This window comes from Chironomus tepperi, unplaced genomic scaffold, assembly GCF_022539635.2.
Source record: "Chironomus tepperi strain 1889 unplaced genomic scaffold, CSIRO-AGI_Ctep_v1 contig_196, whole genome shotgun sequence".
Lineage (NCBI taxonomy): Eukaryota > Metazoa > Arthropoda > Insecta > Diptera > Chironomidae > Chironomus > Chironomus tepperi.
In genome coordinates, this window is record NW_027226318.1 from 2,562,291 (window position 1) to 2,581,743 (window position 19,453).

General features: G+C 30.6%; 1 protein-coding gene across 4 annotated transcripts in view; it reads right to left on the reverse strand.

The window, feature by feature from the left end:
- sog (short gastrulation) overlaps window positions 1-12,710 on the reverse strand; it is a 70,526-nt gene extending 57,816 nt beyond the window's left edge. Inside the window, exons 1-2 of one of the 4 annotated variants that reach the window (XM_070639616.1) lie at window positions 12,337-12,710; window positions 6,913-7,940 (exon numbers count right to left, since the gene is read on the reverse strand). In XM_070639616.1, the coding sequence (XP_070495717.1) occupies window positions 6,913-7,039 (127 nt within the window). In that variant the 5' untranslated portion in view covers window positions 7,040-7,940; window positions 12,337-12,710. Of the gene's footprint in view, window positions 1-6,912; window positions 8,066-8,844; window positions 9,127-12,336 lie in introns of those variants that run through there. The other 3 variants (XM_070639614.1, XM_070639615.1, XM_070639617.1) reach the window with 3 other exon arrangements.
- Window positions 12,711-19,453: the final 6,743 nt, after the last annotated feature.

Consider the following 19,453-nt stretch of genomic DNA (forward strand, 5'->3'; position numbering starts at 1 on the left):
TTTTTGAAGTCATATACCATCTTGGTATTCTAAGAAAGAAACAACTGTTGAGGTTTGAGAGACATAAACCTAATTCATCTAGATCTAGTCACTATTACAATAAATCCTACAACCAGCTCATTCGACTATCGATTAAAACTGATTGAATGATGTAAAAGTCTACTAATATATGTAATTAATTGAAATGTGAAACTGTCGAATCATTTGACACTTCAACAATTTATTACTAGATGATTTATGACGTGTCTATAAATTCTAACAGAATACTAATAAATCTGATGATTTCCTCAAAAAAAAAAACTAAAATCTTCATTTATGACAGGAATATGGATACATATTTCCATAAATTATTAAGTCAGTAAACGCTAAAAAGAAATAAATTTCAACAGTTCCAGTCAACAGCTATGTTCAATCGCCTCTTCTGTCATCTGACTAATAAACATGCACAAGTCAACTACATTAAATAATCTGCAAAATCATGCCATTTTCGCGCAATCTTCATCATCATCAGCGACAGAAATGAAAGAAATAACAGACTGAAGATGATGAAAATGATGACAGTCAATTAAATGTCAACTGACTGTTGAGGTGAAAGGTCATTAATTTAAATTGGATTTTTTTTGTTGTAGTCATTTCATCTTTAAATTCCGCACACGCTACCTCAATTAAAATTCTCTGTTTAATTATATGTCATTGCATTTAATTTGATGCCATTTAGTCTAGTTTTATATGTTTTTTTGAATGAGAGGGAAAGCAGAAAAAGTTGATTGGGAATTAAGTCATTTAATTGGAGTTTTTTTGGATGTAAAGTCACTTGATGATTAAATATCTAGAGATTCTGGCATAATTGATATCTCGTGTACTGAGTCATATAAAAGCGATTTTTTTAGAGCTTGGTTAAGCCCTCTATGGCCAAGTAGACAAGTAGTCACCGGACATATGTTTCATTTGGGTACGTTTCCCATCAGAAACCGGGATCTCAATCGTTATATAGAGTATTGTCAATTCCAATCCCAAACCTCCTACTCCCATAAAAGATACACATCACTGACAAAGCAACGCCTTTACAGTCATATAACACCAACATGAATAAGTAAGTAGCTTTATGAGAATGGGCAATTAATGAAAAACAAATTGCTTGATCCCTCAAAAAGAAGAAAAGAAAATCCTCCTGAGGATGAAAGAATAACAAGAGAGAATTGAAAGTAAACCTGAAGGAGGAGATTACTCGATCCTTTTGTAAATAATGTGCCATATGCATATATCGAGTCATTCTTCATTTTTATTTATCCTAACAAGAGGAACATAATTTTATTTTTTTGGTATATTTTTTTTGTAAATTGCTTTAAATGAAGACCAAAAAAATGAGTTTCTTAACAAACAACAAAAAAACCTTTCGCAGGGGCCAATTTTATGGCATTTTCAACACATTTTTTTTCATCTCTCTTTTTGCTGCTTTTATGGCTTCTCACACATTCTCGTTGATATTGGTGCTGCTGTTATTTATTTTATATGTCTTTTCAAGAATTTGCATTTATTGCATGCAAGAGCATGCTTGTGAAATGGCACCTAACAGTGCGAAGTTTGATTATAGCAATTTTTTTTAAAGCCTTTCGACAAATATTTATGTTCCATTAGAGACTTTATGAAGAAAATATAAAGCTATTTAATTACAAACTTATAATTTATGTTTTTTTTTTCGCTAGCCTTCCTGGGTGATGCAAGGAAATTTGTTGGAATTAAATTAATTTTTTATGACTTTTAACTTTAACAGCGTACCTAACATACCCTAAAAAAAGATCCATAAAAGGCTTCTCAGAATTTTCCTTTAATTGATCACTAATATCATAATAATCGTCATTAATCTTACTGTCAATTTTGACATATAAGAAGGTTGTTTCCATCGAAAGATTTCTCTAATAAGCCGATAATTCGCTGACGGACTTCCATGAATTTAAATTTTTTCTTCGGAATTAAAAATGATTGGACATCATCGAAACTGCTATATAATTATTGAAATGAAGCATATTATGTCATGGAACTAGAAATCTTTATATTAATCATATGGTTGTCGAATGGCAGTGATGTTGCATTTTTTGGAATGAGGGATCTTGTGCATTGAGATAAAACATTCGTCATGGTCGTCACTTATGAACGATCCCTAAAAGACTTTTTTAATCAAAAAATTATATCATTTATGATGATAATCCCCAATAATATTATTATGAACCATAAAGTCGTGCACGTTAAGTAAATCTGTGCCTTAATTCTGTACATATGACCTTCTAGTTGCAAGTCACACGATTAATATTTTCATAATAAAATGTATTATTAAGGTAATTAATTAAATTTTCAGTCAAAAATTTCTCTTCGTAGTAAGTACGTCGGGGGAAAAGTTTCTCATGTAATTAAAGACCTTTCATGATTTTTTTGGGTTGATAATCATTCGAGTGTATGGATGAAAGCTGAATACTTTTTGCAATTTATTAATGGATTGGATTATGGGAACCATTCGAGCTTTAATTTTTACTTTTTTGACTGACTACAAATTACCACCCAGAATAATATTTCAAGCAATTTGTCAAGTAATAAATAAATTTTGGAACCGCAAAAAGCATCTTAATCAGCTCATAATTCAGAATTTCATCCATAACATTAAAATCTAGATTAACTCATGCATAACGAGGAACAATAAATTTAAATGTCCTCATGTCATCATAGGTCGTAGTATTTCCAGCTCGAGTATATATTTTATTGCATTAATTGAACAATAAACTTTTGGTTCTATTATTATTTTAGTAATAAATTACATTTACCCTTTGGTAATTAATTAAAATGTTCATTAATTTCCTATCAGCTATTTCTATTATTTTAAAAATAAATTTAGAAGAAAAACAACTGAAATCTTATCAGCCATTACATTGCATGATGTGACGTCAAAAAAATTGCATTAAATTGTCAATGTTTTCTATTTTATTTTTCAATGTTTTAAGGTCTTTACCAATCAATCTTTATCGAAATATACATTTTATTGCACACAAAAAAAAAGGAAATTGATGTGAAGACGAGACACAAAATGATCGGTTCGTTATCAGAAATGATTCCAATAATCAAAAATTATGTAAAACTTAGATTGTCGCGTTTTTTTATTTGAATTGACAAATATGAAATTAAAATTTTGGATTTTTTTCACATCTAAAAATACTTTTTTATTATTTAATATCAAAAACTAGTTGGGGGATGTGCTTATTAGTGACGATCTGAATGATATTTTGATTGTTGGGTTTTTTGAAACTAAGATTCAAACTAGTTGACAAGGATTTTTAATGTAAAACAATTGAGTTCTCAAAATTAATTAAATTTGGAGTCAAACTTATTCGCTGATTGACATGTATTACTTTTATGATGTTTTAAACACTAAATGTAGTATATTCGGACAGTTTTAGTTCCATAAAGTATTAATATTGACGAAATGAATCTGATTTCCGTTAAAATTTGAAAATTCAAAATGGACATTGTCCACTTCAGAAAGTTTTTCTTTAATTAAATTTTCATAAGGAGCTCTTAAGTTTTGCAGTCTTTTTTATCGGATTCAAAAAAGTGGCACCGATTTTTTAATAATAATCTTTAAAATTTTTAACTCAAAATTCTTCAGCAAATATCAATTTGTATCTCAAAATCCCCTCAAACAGCCTATAAACTCCCCATTCATACGACAAAAACTCGCTAAAAAAACTATAAGAATATTAAATGAAAAGCAACACACAGAAAAATGAGCGACTTGGCGTCGACAATTATCACACCGCGTCGAATGACGAAGTCTTGTCTTCAAAAGTGTTGAAGTTTTGATAAAGAAATATAAAATAATTAACTAAAACAACCACGTTGTGCTATATGGCATATAAAAAAAAGTATTTATGTAGTTCACACAGTCACAATAGTGAAGAGAAGAAAAAAATACTTTGACTATTTTTTTTTCTTGCTCATTCATCATTTTTTATGTATTTTTGTATATATTATATTCTTTTTTTTGCATTCAACATTGAAGAAAAAAAAATTGCGCTAGAATTAAAAGTGTCATGTTATATAAATTATAATTTGAGAATGTCGTAATATGTGCCCGCCAAAAAAGCAAAATATGTCTGTTTTTTTGTTGTTTCGTCTCTTTCATTCTTTTTGTGCGAAGGAAAAAAAGAAATTGTTGTGATTTTTTTGCGTTATTGCTCATGCAAGAGAGTAAAATAATTTTGATAAGAAGCACAGCAAAAACTTTCATCGTACTTGAGGTTAATTGATGTTTATAGCACAGAAATCAGATTCGTTTTTGAGCGTAAATCTTGAAGATTTTTGGGTATGGCTGATAATGATTATCAGAATGGCAGTTGCAATGACTCAGTTGTTTAGTAGATTGCTGATCACTCTAGCACCAAACTAGGTTCCAATCTCAGAATGTTCAAATTATGGAAATGCCGTCGGACAAACTAACTAGTACTTAGTATGAAGGTTGACATGACTGAGCATGAGATATCAATCTCCAGAACATCAGAAACCGAGGATATGATAATTAAGGCTCAAAATCCTTCAGCCAAAATCTTAAACTTCATTAGAAATTCCAGATTCATCAGTATTCTAGAGAATTAAGAAGCTTCTCAGTATTTCCGGCAATAAAATGTTAATTTCATGATTCGTTCGCAAAGATAATGAGGATTGAAACGTAGAAAAATGCTGGAAATTAAAAGGCATACGATTTTGACATTTATTCCAGAAGACTGCAGAAGCTAAGACGTAGATGGAATTTTTAAACTATTCCAAAAACGTGAAATCTTCAATGTTCAAAACCTCCTACAAATCTCATTGAGAAATTTTTTTATATTTCATTTCATGTTTTTGGATCCTCTTTTATTATGGATGATGTCATCTTTATATAGAGCCATTGAGTGTACGCGATAAGCCTATTCATATTTTGTTTAAACAATTTTAATTATAATTATTCGACGACTGACACATTTTTTCGCACAATCTTGAATTATTTTTTTGAGAAAAGAAGTCAGAAAAAATCATACACAGAAATTTACGGTTCGCTGAGTCAAGTCACGTTTCACGCATAACATAACATAACACCCTTTTTATTAAATGTACATTATTCATCTTATCAAATTCATGGAGACGAGAGACATAATGAACATTGGGCCACACATCGCATACCATGTGTGTGATTATTAAATTAATTTTTGATTTATTTGTTATTCCATGAAGTTGATTGGAATTTGACGAATAATGTATTTCTCATTATAAATGCGATTATCGTTGATTTTTCCACTGACCACTTCGTCAATTTATAAAAAGAGAAGCCAGCCAAGCAAAATCACAGGAAAAATATAAGGAATAAGAAGTTAGCAAGAGTCGTAAAAAAATTAAATATATATATATATACATCTACATATATTTCTTTTATCGATCGTATCAGCAACAACACGATGATTGAAAAATTATGGAAAATTGATTGATCAAGATGATGGAAGAAGCAGAAAAATTAATGTGACGGACAGTTTAATGGCTGTCACATGTATTGATAATAAAAGAAACTACGAATGTCCATGTCCATCTAACAAAAAAAAAGCTCTTTTTCTCTGCCGTTTTGGCTGTTCAATTATTGATCTATCTTTTTCGATTTATCATCTCTCTTTTAGTATAACATATTATAGTGTGGGAAAAACGTAATATATTTAACATACATGCATATGAATTGGCCTCAATCTTCAGCGCTTTTATTTTCATATGACTATATATAAAAGATAAATAGATATAAATTTCAATGAATTCATGTGATTGTCGTCAAATTGGTATTAAGAGAAGCAAAGCGCGTAAAATGGCAATATCGTGCATCAGCTATTAAAATGAAACAAATGAGTTTTTCGGTGCACTTTTACTGACGAAATGCATCATGTGGTTCATTTTGGGTGACATAAAGAAAAATTATGGAATTCTGAGATTGAAATTTTGCAAAAAATGTTAAATTATGCAATTAGGGATACAGTCATTGTATTTTTTATTAATCTTACCACTTTTTTCTATACAGATTTCAATATTTACCTAGTCAAACTGATCAATAGCCAGAATAAAATCAAAATTACTTTTCGAGGTGAGACAAAAATTCCAATATGAAATTTCAAATTTCTGAAAACCGTTTAAAAATGAAACCATCTCAAAACTAATAAATCTATTCTCCACGATCTAAAATACACTCTAGCCATTGACCATCCATGACATTTCTACTAGTCGAGATACATATTCATTCAAGAACGCAATAAATGAAAATCATACAAAATAAGCTGAGAAGATTTTTATCTGAAGTTTTTTTGGATGAGAATTAAACAAAAAAATCCTTGTTGAAGCAAACAAGCAACGAGCAGTAATCGCAAAAAAGATCATTCATATTTCTGTCTTAGACTTCATTCAAAATTCGGAAGAGTTTATTTTTTCTTCTTTGCGCTCTCTTCATGGGTTGAAAAAAAATTTCCCACGGAAAAAAGGCAAAACAAAAGCAGCAGAAAAAAAAACACAGCCGGTTTTTTGGCTGATCACAGACTCTGTTTTTTATGAAATCAATGTAGTGCTGTTGCTGCTGTGATGGCTATTTTTATATATACACATTCATTTGGGCTTTACCATTAGAATATATGTATATATATGAAAGGAGATTTACTGATTAGCGAATATGGTGAGCGAGAGAGAGACATGAATTTTTTTATTGACCATTGCAAATATAAGAATCATCTTCGTTCGAGCGATCGAATGGAAGAAACAGCATCTAAGAACTGTGCGCTTTTTATTGTTGCCTGATTCTTCTTGTTATTTTCAGCTTTAGATTTGTATTTTTTTCGAGAGATTTTAATATTAAGATAAACTTACCTGCTGGTCTATTTCGTCGATTGCCTTCATCTTCAACGATCAATGGTGATTTTGATCGTGCACATGTTGCTAATCCTATGATGAGGAGCATGAAGAGCATTCTGATAAGTCTTGTTAAGCTTGCCATCTTTTCTATCACTTTATATTTAATTTTTTGCACTTAAATTTGAAATTCGAACTTTTAAATTTTATTGGAAATACTGTGAGGAACTTTGAAAGTTTATTTTCACTGAATTGTCACACTTCTCACTTTATTTTTATTTATTTTTTATCTCAGGCAATGTTTGTGTTTTCCTTTTATATATATATTTGTGATTAGATATGATATTTTTTTTTCTCTACTTTTTGCCTTTTTATTTTCATTCACTTTACACTGCGGCTGATTTTTTTTGGATCACTTGATTTTTTTTTTGGTCACTTTATATATTTTTTTTTTGGTGGTTCTTCAGTTTTTCTTTTTCTATTTTCTGTCAAATGAGCTAATCAGATACTTGTTGTGTTCATGTATCATATTTATCAGATTATAATTTAATGATTTTGACTTGTAAATCATCATTGTCACTCATTCACAATTGTGAGGTAGACACTCTCAAAAAAAATATTTGTATATACATTTACTGCATGTAATACACAAATGATGATTGCAAGTGATTAATGCAGGAAAAATAAAAAAAAAATACACAACTGCAAATTGCAAATTGCAATAAAAATGTGCAAAATATGCGCACAAGAAAGCAAGTTTTAAGCTCTTTTTTTTGTGTGTTGTTGCTGTTTCTCTCCTTTATGGATATTTGCTTCGGTTTTGCTGGGGCTATTTAAACTTCTTGTTTTATGTAACTTTCATTTTATCAATTAAACTTATACACATTTGTGTTGTTGCACTTTATTTACTTTAGCGACAAACGATCAGGTTGAATAATTCACCCCAAAAAAATAACAAACTGTAATTAAATTGACTCTATTTTCTCTTATTTTTGTTTTCCTTCCTTTTTCGCTGCGACTTTTCACAGAATCGTTGTCGATTTTTCCTGAACGACACACGACGGGGTGTACAAAAGAAAAGAAATATGAAAAACTATTTTTAATGTAAACTGACGATCTTCACACTATTTTTTTTTTTTTTAATTTTATATATATATCTTGTATGCACACACTATATAGATTTTTATACTCAATGCGGAAAAGAAAAAAAAATCCGCAAGACTCGCAAATAAGACACAAATTAAATATGCAATTCGGAATTTTCGTTTTATGCAAAATTCAACATCGACCACAACTCAAGTTCCTTTAAATTAATTAAAAAATGTTCAAATCAAAATATAAAAAAAAATCCTCGAAAATAACTTTTTTTTTCAATAATAATAATTAAAAGGCGCGCGCAACTACGGTGCTTATTTCACGGCTAATTTTTAAAGAATGAAATACTGTGAGGCAAAGTTGTAGCAAAAAGTCTTGCTTATTTTATTTTTTTATTTTCTATACTCAGTACAGAGTGAGACTCTCTTTCATGGTGTCTTTGTAATATACGATCAGGTCACATGTGTATGTGTGTATTTGAGAAATACGCATCTTCGGCTTTTTTTTTCTTCTCCGCTCTGTTTGATCATACACATGAATGCACTTGTATGAGTGTGTATGTATTGTTATGTGATGTGAATATTAAAAAGACAGTAAGTTCTTCTCACTAAGAATCGTGATGAAAAAAAGGAAGGAAAAAAGAAGAAGATGAAGCGCATATTTTAGAGAGCTTTTTTAGAAATAATAATCTAATGCCTACACACATACACACATAGACATCATGCATGTATGCAAAAAAAAAAATTGCGATTCAAGAGAGTCAAATGTGCCTCGTGAGAGTGAGAGAGAGAGAGAATTTTTCATCATTAGATGAATTCAAACTATTTTATAGTATCCCATGCTCCCATTACTCACTTTTTCGTAGTTCTCGTCCTTTTGGGAATTTCCACTCATACACATATGGCAGAGTTAAGATAATATTTGATCTTTTTTTGCTACCTCGCGATTCTAGGTTTTTCCTAATAAAATTTCCAGATAAATTGCATGCACATTGACACACACTGGCATATCGATCGGGGACGGAATTTCGTTTTCAATTAAAAATTTTTTTTTTCGGAATTGCAACTCAAGCGTACAAAATAATAAAAAAAAATCTACACACTACTAATCTTCGATATACAGTCGTAAATGACAAAAATCGCACTGAAACTCTTCTCAGACGACGACGACAACACCTCGAGATTCGCAATTTTTCACTTCTTCTTCTTCTTCTTCTTCTTTTATTTGATTTCATTCGTTTTCATGAAAAAATGAGCATTTTCACTTCTACTCGCGATCGTCGCGATTTCTTATGTTGTCTGCAATAAAAAATACTTTTTGATGATCTTTTCATTTTTTCACAATAACTGCTCGCGACAGTCTCAATGGACAATTATTATGGCTGAATGTTTTAAAGGAAAAACATTTTCATTTTCTGTCATTTTCAATCTTTCTTTTTTTATTTTAAAAATGAGTGCGGACGATAAAAAAAAAATTATATATTTTTTTGTGCTGCATGATGCAAGAATGTAAAAAAATGATTTTTTATATATTGTTGACTGAAAGGATTGAAAGACTTGAGGAAAATATTTTTTATGAAGACATATAATATGAATAACATGGATTATAATACAGTTAATTTACGGGATTAAATTATGATTTTTAAAGAAATTTTTGAAAACTTTAGCACGGGTCATAAATTTTTTTCTACGAATACGATGTCTAGCCATTCTATTTTAATGCATAAGGTATGGTAGAAGATTTTTTACTATCAAATATTTTCCTTAAAATTTATAGGCATATGAAATCTGATGAAATTTTGATGGCATGATGACTAATTCTTACAGAGTTAAAATTTTCTTTTGCGGCTTAAGCTTTATGGCATTTGAAAGAAATTTTTGTAATCATTTTAACAAATGTTATTGCTTTTTGAGAGGTAATTGACGTAGGTTTAATAAAAAAATTAAAATTTGCACAAAAATTTGTGGGTTTCATATACATCGACAAGCCCCTCAAAGATATAATTGAGTTGTGCCTTGATTGCATTTCTCAAATTCCCTCAATTGTTGCTATATTTCAAGTCATAATTATTGGAAATTTAATAGACTTTCAAGTTGAAAATATAAATTTTAATGGGAATTCAGATTTTAAAAATTCAATAAATTGGATAAAGTTGCAAAATGACAAGACAGGCTATTTATGCATTATCATAACACCTCTTTAATCATACCTATTTACTGAATATCTCGCTAAACTTCTATAAGCAAACTACAGGTAGCAAAATATAAAGAGAGCAATAATTCCGGAATTTCCCGATAATTATGTAAATTTTACTCAAAAATCCATATGGAATTCAGGATCAAAATAATTTTTACGTATATTTAAATAGATTTGTTCCTGAAATGTTTATTTTATGAAAATTTATGAAATGTATTAAAATACTTTAAGGTAATAAACAGTTTATTTTGACTCATAAAATCCAACAAAAGATTCAACAACTCTTTTATGCCGGCATATTCAAGTTTGTCAAATAAAATTAAGAATTTCCAAAATAAATTGTTAAATTTAAAATTTTTAAGAGATTTTAATTATTAAATTTGAAATTCTTGAAAGTTTTCTAATTTAGAATGTCATGAAATTTAAAATTTTAATTTAGATTTAAAATCAAAAAGTTTAATTTAATTTTTTCGAAAATATACAATTTCATTTGCAAATTTTTAAAGTCACATTTTAAAGTTGAAAATTTCAAAAAGTTTAAAATGTGCAATGTTTTGCTTAGTTTTTTAAAGATTCATAAATTTAAATACCCAGGTAAGAAGACTCCAATAGGAATCAACTAAAGCTCTAACTGTAATCTCCATTTCTGATTCATTTTACAAACATACTTAATTATTTACACCTTTATTAGTCAATCAAATAAGCTTAAGTAGATTTTAATTATAACAATTATCATGCCAGATATATAGGCAAATATGAACATGATAAAAGAAAAGCTTTCACGAGACGAAAGGAATACCGAAAAAGAAACATTGATTATAAACAAAATGCGACTCAATTATATAAGCAAATAAAATGCATGGCATAATTATGAAGATCATGTTAATGAAAAAATGACGGTTAATCGGAATTTCGTCTGAATATGTGTGAGAATATTTGTCGAGGTGTTAATTATCTCTAATCTATACCGTCTAATATTTCTTGAAATTTTGCTACATCAATGTTTTGAGGGTTATTTGCATATAGTGTCAATCAAAAGCCTGAATTCTTCTAATTTGGTGTCATTCTTTGAGGAGTTTGAGTTGGAGGGTTTGTGGTCACCCAACGGGGGTTGATTCATTGACTCCCAACTACCTCCTCCTAGTGATGACTTTTGGGTCTCCAACTACTGGATTATCAAATCAACCTAAGTTGCCAATTCAAATCTCAATTAATAGATCATGTCTGGAAGCCTAATCAAGAATCTGTTTAGTTAGATTGATATCCAGCAATTCTAATAGGATTCGAACTAACCACTAGGGATGAGATTTCAACAAGTAAACTTGAAAAGACTAAGAGAGTCTATGAGCTTTATTGCTATGTAAATATTACTCAAAAAAGCAACAGGTTGTCACTGTTGAGTCACGAACCCATGATTCGTATGTGCGTGTCGCAATGACTAGCTCTACTGAACCACTATGCTACCGAGCCTTTAATATAAATTCATTCCAAGTTGACATACAACATTAATAAATAATCCCTCAAGTATCTCACATGCTGTTTGTTGCTTTTTAAATCTGATCAGAAAAGGGTCCAAATATATATGAAAAAAAAAAACTATTTCAGACGGACAGAAACGTCGCGCACTCTATTTTTAGCTTAAAATTGCGGTTATTCTTTTTCTTGTTATTTTTCATCATCTTTCTAGCGATGTTTTTCATTTATTTTTCTTCTCTGCTTCATGCTATATATTTTTATACTTAAAAATAAACACACAACAAGCAACAAGCAGTAATGAGATGTGGATTTTGAGTGAGTGAGAGAGAATAAATATTTTTCTTTTGAATGCGCTTTCTCTCCTGTGTCTGTGTCTCTGATCAGAGTAATCTCACTGTATCTGTATGAGGGTTGGTATTGGTATCGCACAGATAAAAAAAAATATTGCGTGAGAAGACAACCATGGGAAAAGGGACGTTCTTCATTTCTTTTTTGTCTTGTCTTGTAATGTCGATCGTGAAAAATTTTTTCAGCCTTTTTGCTTTACATCTTCTTACTCTTAATTTTTCTTTTGCGTATACGCAACTGATTTTTTGTCGTACAAATTGTGGTCATGAATGAAAAAAAATTTTCAAGTTCTTCTTCATACATTTTTCGCATCTCTTCGCCTCTCACCTTGGACGACGTACGTCGCGCTGTCTTTTTTTTGCAAAAATTCCTTTTACTTTCACACTATTTTTTATTATTATTTATTATTATTGGTTCTTTTATATTCAAAAATGCAAATTTTCAATCACTTTGGTGGTTTAAAATTAGAATTTCGAAGTATTAAAAAAACACAAGCGATTATGTAAAAAAAAATTATGACGGAGGAATCAAGAAAAGATTTTCTTCTTTTTACTGCGGGACGGACTCGAGAGAACGCGATAAATTATATATTTATATACTACTTTTTTTTTCTTTCTTTTGGAAAAATCTTTAAGAAAAATAAAATAAAATAAAAAAAAAACTGAAATGATCGTATCGTCGCGCAAATGGCCTTTTCACGATTGCTCTTCTTTGACTGAAAATAAAAAGACAATCTCATTTCTGTTTTCGGAGCGCACTTTATCAAAATTTTCTCGGCTGCTTTCATATTTTGTCTGATGATTTATCTGGCTGTCTGTTTTATGGTACTTTTTAGTCATTTATTGAATGATACATGATGACTGCGAAGATTAAGATCCGCAATATTTTATGACAGGCTAATTAAATACATCTCATCAACAACAGTCTCAAGGTTTTAGCTGCATTTTTTGAGTATAGCCCTTAGTGTTGTCTACTTATTCCTAAGGAATCCTCTTTATATCTTTAAAATACTTAGAATGTACATATTAGTCAAATGACGCTACAGATAATCATATACTTAATACACGAAAAGGATCTACACGACAGTCTGTAGAAGTAAGGGTACAAGCAATATTCGGAAGCCCTTATTATTTGTCGTTAAAACAGGCCTTAAAGATCTATACAATGACAACATCGTTACTTCTGATTAGAATGCAAAAATTGTACAATTGATCAGTTTGATTGACCACAACTTTTCAAAAATCACGGCTTTTAGATTCTTATATGAAATTTCCTTGGTTTGTCACACAGCCCTTGACCCTCCTTGTTTTCAATGCCTTTGTCAGATCATTCCCTTAACCTCTAGTTTCCTTATTTGACAGCCTCTTATTGAATAAGTTCCCTCAATATGCGCCTTATTCTTCATCCCTCCGACTACATCAAATCCAACTTTATTCGAACGTCAAACTGACTTTTTTTCATTTCATTTTCTTCGATTTTTCTTCTAAAGGCATCTCACGATGAATGCAAGAAAAGAATTTCTTTCATTGAAGTAATGATCATGTGATGTACTCTCTATACTAATTGCTCATTTACACTCTGTGCTCTTTTTATTTTTTATTTTTTGTTGCTTTTCTTCCCCTTTTTTATTTCATTTCGCGAAACGACTTTTCGGTCTTTACATACATTCTTAATGTCGGATAAGTACAAATCGTAAAAAATAATGAGAATACAATATGTACGTAAATACACATAATAATGTGTGAATGAGTTGTGAAAGAAATTGCAATGTTGTGCAGAAGAAACGATTGTCGGATTTATGTGGACTTGCTAATTGACATTTCCACGTGGTTTCGTGCATGCATCATTTTTCATTTATGCCTTAATGATTACGAGGAATTTTTTTTATGCATTAGCACCGAATCATTTCATGCTCATTTAATGACTTTTTTTTCTGCACAATATTTTATGAATTTAATTGAATAAAATTTTTAAGGCTTGATGAGTCGTTAATGCGATTTCAGTCAGATATTAAATTTGATTTTTATTTAGTGTGGCTATTAGAAGTGAGAAATGAAATGAACATCCTGTCGACTGGGAGACAGGATGTGAAGGTCTATTGGATGAATTTCTTGACCGTTCAAGCTACAAAGTTTAATAATTAATTAGTTTTTCTTTTGTGAATTTTAGAGTGATTAATTAGCTCGATTTTATTGAGTTTGTTCGTAAGTGACGTCCATAAATTGGTTTTTGGTCATCCCTTGCAAATGCAAATGATGATTGGTTTTGAGGTTTGGAATCTAAAGACTTGTTTTAGGGACCAGATATACTCTGATGGTCTATGCCACTCTACCCTTACTGCAATTTCAGGTCTACAGCTTTGGACAGCCTGTGAGGTACAGGCCAAAATAGCAGATCTTCGCATCTAAAGTGCTGGAAGTGCAAGCACGTGTTTCTTAGCCGAAACCAACCAAAAACCGATTTGTACCATATTATTTTGGAATTTCACAAATCCATGACTATTAATTAACATGAACTTCCCTACAACTCTATTTACATTCACAATTTTACGTCACGAAGACTATTTTGATTAGTCCATTACATCGCAAAAACCGCTAACTGAAACTAATTTTCCTTGTAACATTCAACATATGATATCTTCATTAATGTCTTACCTTGCTAATTGCTTTACAGACAATCTACATGTCATAATTTTGTCAGATCTAATTGGATCATAATATCTTAGTTTTATTGACTCTAATGACTATACAATTAGCTTCAATGTTTATGAATAGAAAGACCAACTGGATCTTACATTGTTGCAAACATGATTTTAATTAACTAAACTAATTTCCAGTCACCTTCCTTACTTCTTTACAACAGGCATTTCATTTGAAAAAGACCACCATGCTGCATATTCATTTCCATTTTAATTCCTATCTGTTGCTTCTCCACCTATTGAAATTCCACAAGCCATTTTAAGTCCATCTCTCATCAGAATTCCACTTGCGATTTTTTTTTTTTTTTTGTTTTTACCTTTATTTCACATAACATTGAATGAATTTCTACATAATCAATAATCGACCCGATTCTTCTAAGAATTTGTTCTCATTCTTTGTTTTATAAATAAATTTTAAAGCAAAAGCAAAATAAGCATATGGAAATGGAAATATCACCATAACAACAGTATGTGTTACATATCGAGATAAAAAGAATTTCTTTATAATAATAAGAGACACAGAAATGAAAGAAGAAACTTAAAGTTGTAGCTTAGATTCGTTTGGGAATTAAAGACGCATTTTCTGTATTTATGACCTTTCTTAATTTTGAATCTAATCGAGTTATGAGATCTATATGTAATAATCTAATGCTGTGGTTCTTAATGACTTACCAGTTCCAAATTGAAGATCCATGGCTTTTCTTCGATTTTATTCTTAAATCTTACACTTAGCATCTCAAAAATTGAATTATTTGATGAACTTGATTCCAAATGATTAACTGTTGCAAGTTGCTGTTGTTGAGCACGATGTAATTTATTAATACGTTTAATTAAACAACTTCCAGACTAATTTAATTTAATTACTATGATTACTATGATGTTTACTCTTTTAAATTCAAAAACAAACTGAATGCAGGGAAAAACAACTTTAAAAGGGGAAAATCAACTTATTCTATTAACAATCATAATTCAAACATTAAACGACCGTTGCATATTCTAACAGAAGTCAGCACAAACAAATGAAAACAAATACTAACATTTCACATCCCTAGCACAAACTGCAGGCCATCGACCCCTATTAAGATGGTCATTAGCCTCTCTACATTGTACAATCAAATACAAATTCCATAATAAAATCAAGACACCTTACTAGTCCCAAAATGACATCATAATCCCCCGAAGTTCTAATTCATACACTCACATTAAAAATGCATTTTTATCTATTTCTCATTCCTCATCATATGTAGGAACATTTTTCAAAAAAGAGAAGAAAAAAAATAAATATCTCATTTTAGAGTGCTTTGCATAGCTACCTCAACTCATTCTCTCGTCTTTCTCGTGATATATCGCAAAATTGTATAACTTGTGGATGTAGATGAGCATTATCAATACAGTCATTTGTGTGTGAGGTTTTTTTTTTGTGTGAACAGAATCAGATGTGTTAAATAAATTGAGCGACGAAAACGGTGTTAAATGAGTGAAATAAAATGAAATAAAAGAAGACGAAAGGAGAAAGAACAAAAAGAAGAAACATTCTAGATTCCTCGTTGTGCACATCTGAAATTGAATATTCTCATTTGTATCGTTTTTTGCTTGTTGCTGCTGTTATTGCTTACAAACACTTTTGTCATCAATTGACGCGATTTATCTCTATTTGCTTCTTCTTAACTTCATTTCTCTCTCATTCTTACTACTCGATTTATTCAAAATAGCGAATTTGTTCTATAAACACATTGCATATAACACGCTTGACTCACAATTACGTATAGTGTGCCATCATTTATTTTATTTCTCTTTTACATATCGTTTCTTTAATTCACTCGGCGCTTTAATTAAATGCCATTGCATACATACAATTTACATTCATGCTTATGACGATTAGGGAATACGATTTCGGATACGTGACATGCCGCATGGCATTAGGATGAAAATTTGTGCTTTGCATTTAAAAGCAAGCATGACTTTCAGTACCCAAATGCTATCGAATAGTAAAAGCCAGTTTCATTCAAAGCTCATTCTCTTGGTCGACATGACTCTGACTCGGTACAAAAGCCGACACCATGTCAGAGACACATCGTTGTGACACATCGCTGTGACTCTGACATGTGGCCGGATTCTGTATCAATTTCCCGAGTTATGCTATTCGGAATTGCTACTCCAACATATAGGATCAAATCGAACATTAAGCCTCCAATCTTCTCCAAACCCTCAGAACTCCTATTACCTGATACCTCAAGCGAGCTACGAGATATAAAAATTGTTTCGTTAATGTGTTGCAAATTAATGCGTCGTCTGCTGTTTAAATGAGAGAAGTAAAAAAAATTATTATGATTTAATGCACTGCTTTGAAAAATGCATCTTCATCTTACAGTCTTACCTTACAGTCGTTGAATTAAAATGTAATTTTGCACTTTTTTCACACATCTTATATTTTTTTATTGAGGAAGGCATGAAAGTCATTATAATGGTAATGATTATTAACCTGCAGTCAACCAGGATTGAAATATTGTTTGCTATTTTAAGCGATATTTGATGCTGATTATTACTTTAAAAGTACATGGAAATGTACATACATATGAAGCAGCAAAGAGACATTAGAGAATGAGAAGAAAACAGACCACGTGTCGCGTATATTTCATCACTTTATGTTTCAAGCAAAAAGATTTGCTGAGCAATTTGTCATGTGACAATTGTCAATTATTCAGTATGCAGAAAGATGAAGAAATAAATGGAAGTTTACATGCTCGCTAAAAAATTACTTATTTTTTTTTTTCAACTCAAAGTTGATGCCGATGATGAGAAGATATAAATTTTTAAATCACAATTTTTCCATTAGCACTTGACGCATTAGCAATTGACGTAAATTTTTCATTATGGCAATACTACTCACAGTCTAGAATTTTATTCTTGTGTGAAAAACCTTTTTCATTAGAAAAATCTTTATAGAAATACTACTTATTAGGTATGAACATAAAATGTTGGATGTTCAGATCAATGTGGTATCATACATAGTTGCTAAAGCCCAAGAGTATTGTTGGAATAGATTGAAATCTAGGACATAATATCGATCTTTATATTTATAAATATGTCATTGATAAGGGTAAGATTGCAGTGGTTTAAGCAACAAGACGGTAATTCGTAACTATTTTGAGTATGGACCACTCATGTCACGTGGGTTCGATTCTCATCAAAAGCAAATCACTAAATTATTATGCATAGCAATTCTTAAACTTTGTACTGAGACACACCTCCAAATAGAACAAATCAGGCACAGATGGATGTGAGATAAAGGTCTTCCTGGCTACGCCACTGACCACGACTCCAGATAGAGTAGTTCAAGGTAGTCCAAAATTCGCATGGAATAATATTGTCTTACCTTCCTCTATCCCAGATGATTTCCCCTTCAAGTACCTAAGCCTTCATCAATATGAATCAAAATCTTCTATTAAGCATGCTATCTAATTGTTTCCCCATAACTGAATACTTCACATTTTCCATTTGTAATAATTCTTTTGAAGTATAGCCAATTAGATTTTCTTCTTACCATGAATTGCATTTTTGCAGCTTGTAATTCTATTTATAAAATTAAAAAATCAGCTGCTACTACATTTTTATCATACCTCTGAAGTATTACTGACGTAGTAAAGTGTATAGTCTGTTCTTGTATTTCATTATAAAAAGACATAAAATATATATTGACGTAGCATAAATATCAGATACGTGCTACGTAAAAGATTTCACGAGTTATGGTGCTTTTATAGATTTTCTATCACATAAAAAATTATATTGATGAAAAAGTCAGTCACTAAACCATATTCGAATATCGTAGCCAGTTCTTTAATTTCAAAGCAAATCTCATTAATGAAAATTTATGATTCCATTCAATTAATCAATTCCCAATCAAATTTATATGCGCGCATTGAATATTGAGAATATACATATTTAATATATACATATATGTATACATAATATTTATACATATTGGATGTGCCGAGAGAGTGCCGAAACTTAAATCTTTTTAATATGTTTTTCTTCTTTATTTCTTCTTTTCATTCCAAAATAAGAACTGGTAGGAATGATGCTATTGATTAGTTTTTCAGCGCATTTTCAATGTTTATTGACATAGATCTTGACGGGGGATGTGAGTGATTTACAATGTTTGAGTAGTATATCAGTAACAATATTTATCAGCTACCGTAGTAAACAGTTCATTGAGTTTGAAGATGTTTGACTTAGATTTTGAAAAATCCACTACTGTTCAAAAGACTCAATGTTTTTGTAGACGATATGATCCACTTGACAGTTTGCACACTGCAGGTGCTTAAATATTGTAGAAAAGTTAGTACACATGCACTTAGGGAGAGAATACATGTTGACAATTGCATCTGGGCATTGTAATTGTCTTATAAGCAGGCTATTGACCTTTTATGACCCAAGTGTATCCATTCATGACTGTAATGTCGTGTGTATTGTGCGAATCCTTGTCATATCGACGCCAACTTATAGAATATGGTTGAGAGATCGGTCTTTGATGAGAATCAAACCCACGAGTGAAACAGATTTAAGGTCTATTCCTTAACTTCTCGGTCACAGAAGTCTTGCTATCGCACTGGCAGATTCACCTATTTTTGACTTGATACTTCAAATTACACTTTCCCGACACAACAATGACATTATCAAAATTCAAGAATTTGCCTAAAAAGACAGTCATCCTTTCCGATGTCACCAACGATCATTCATAATCTA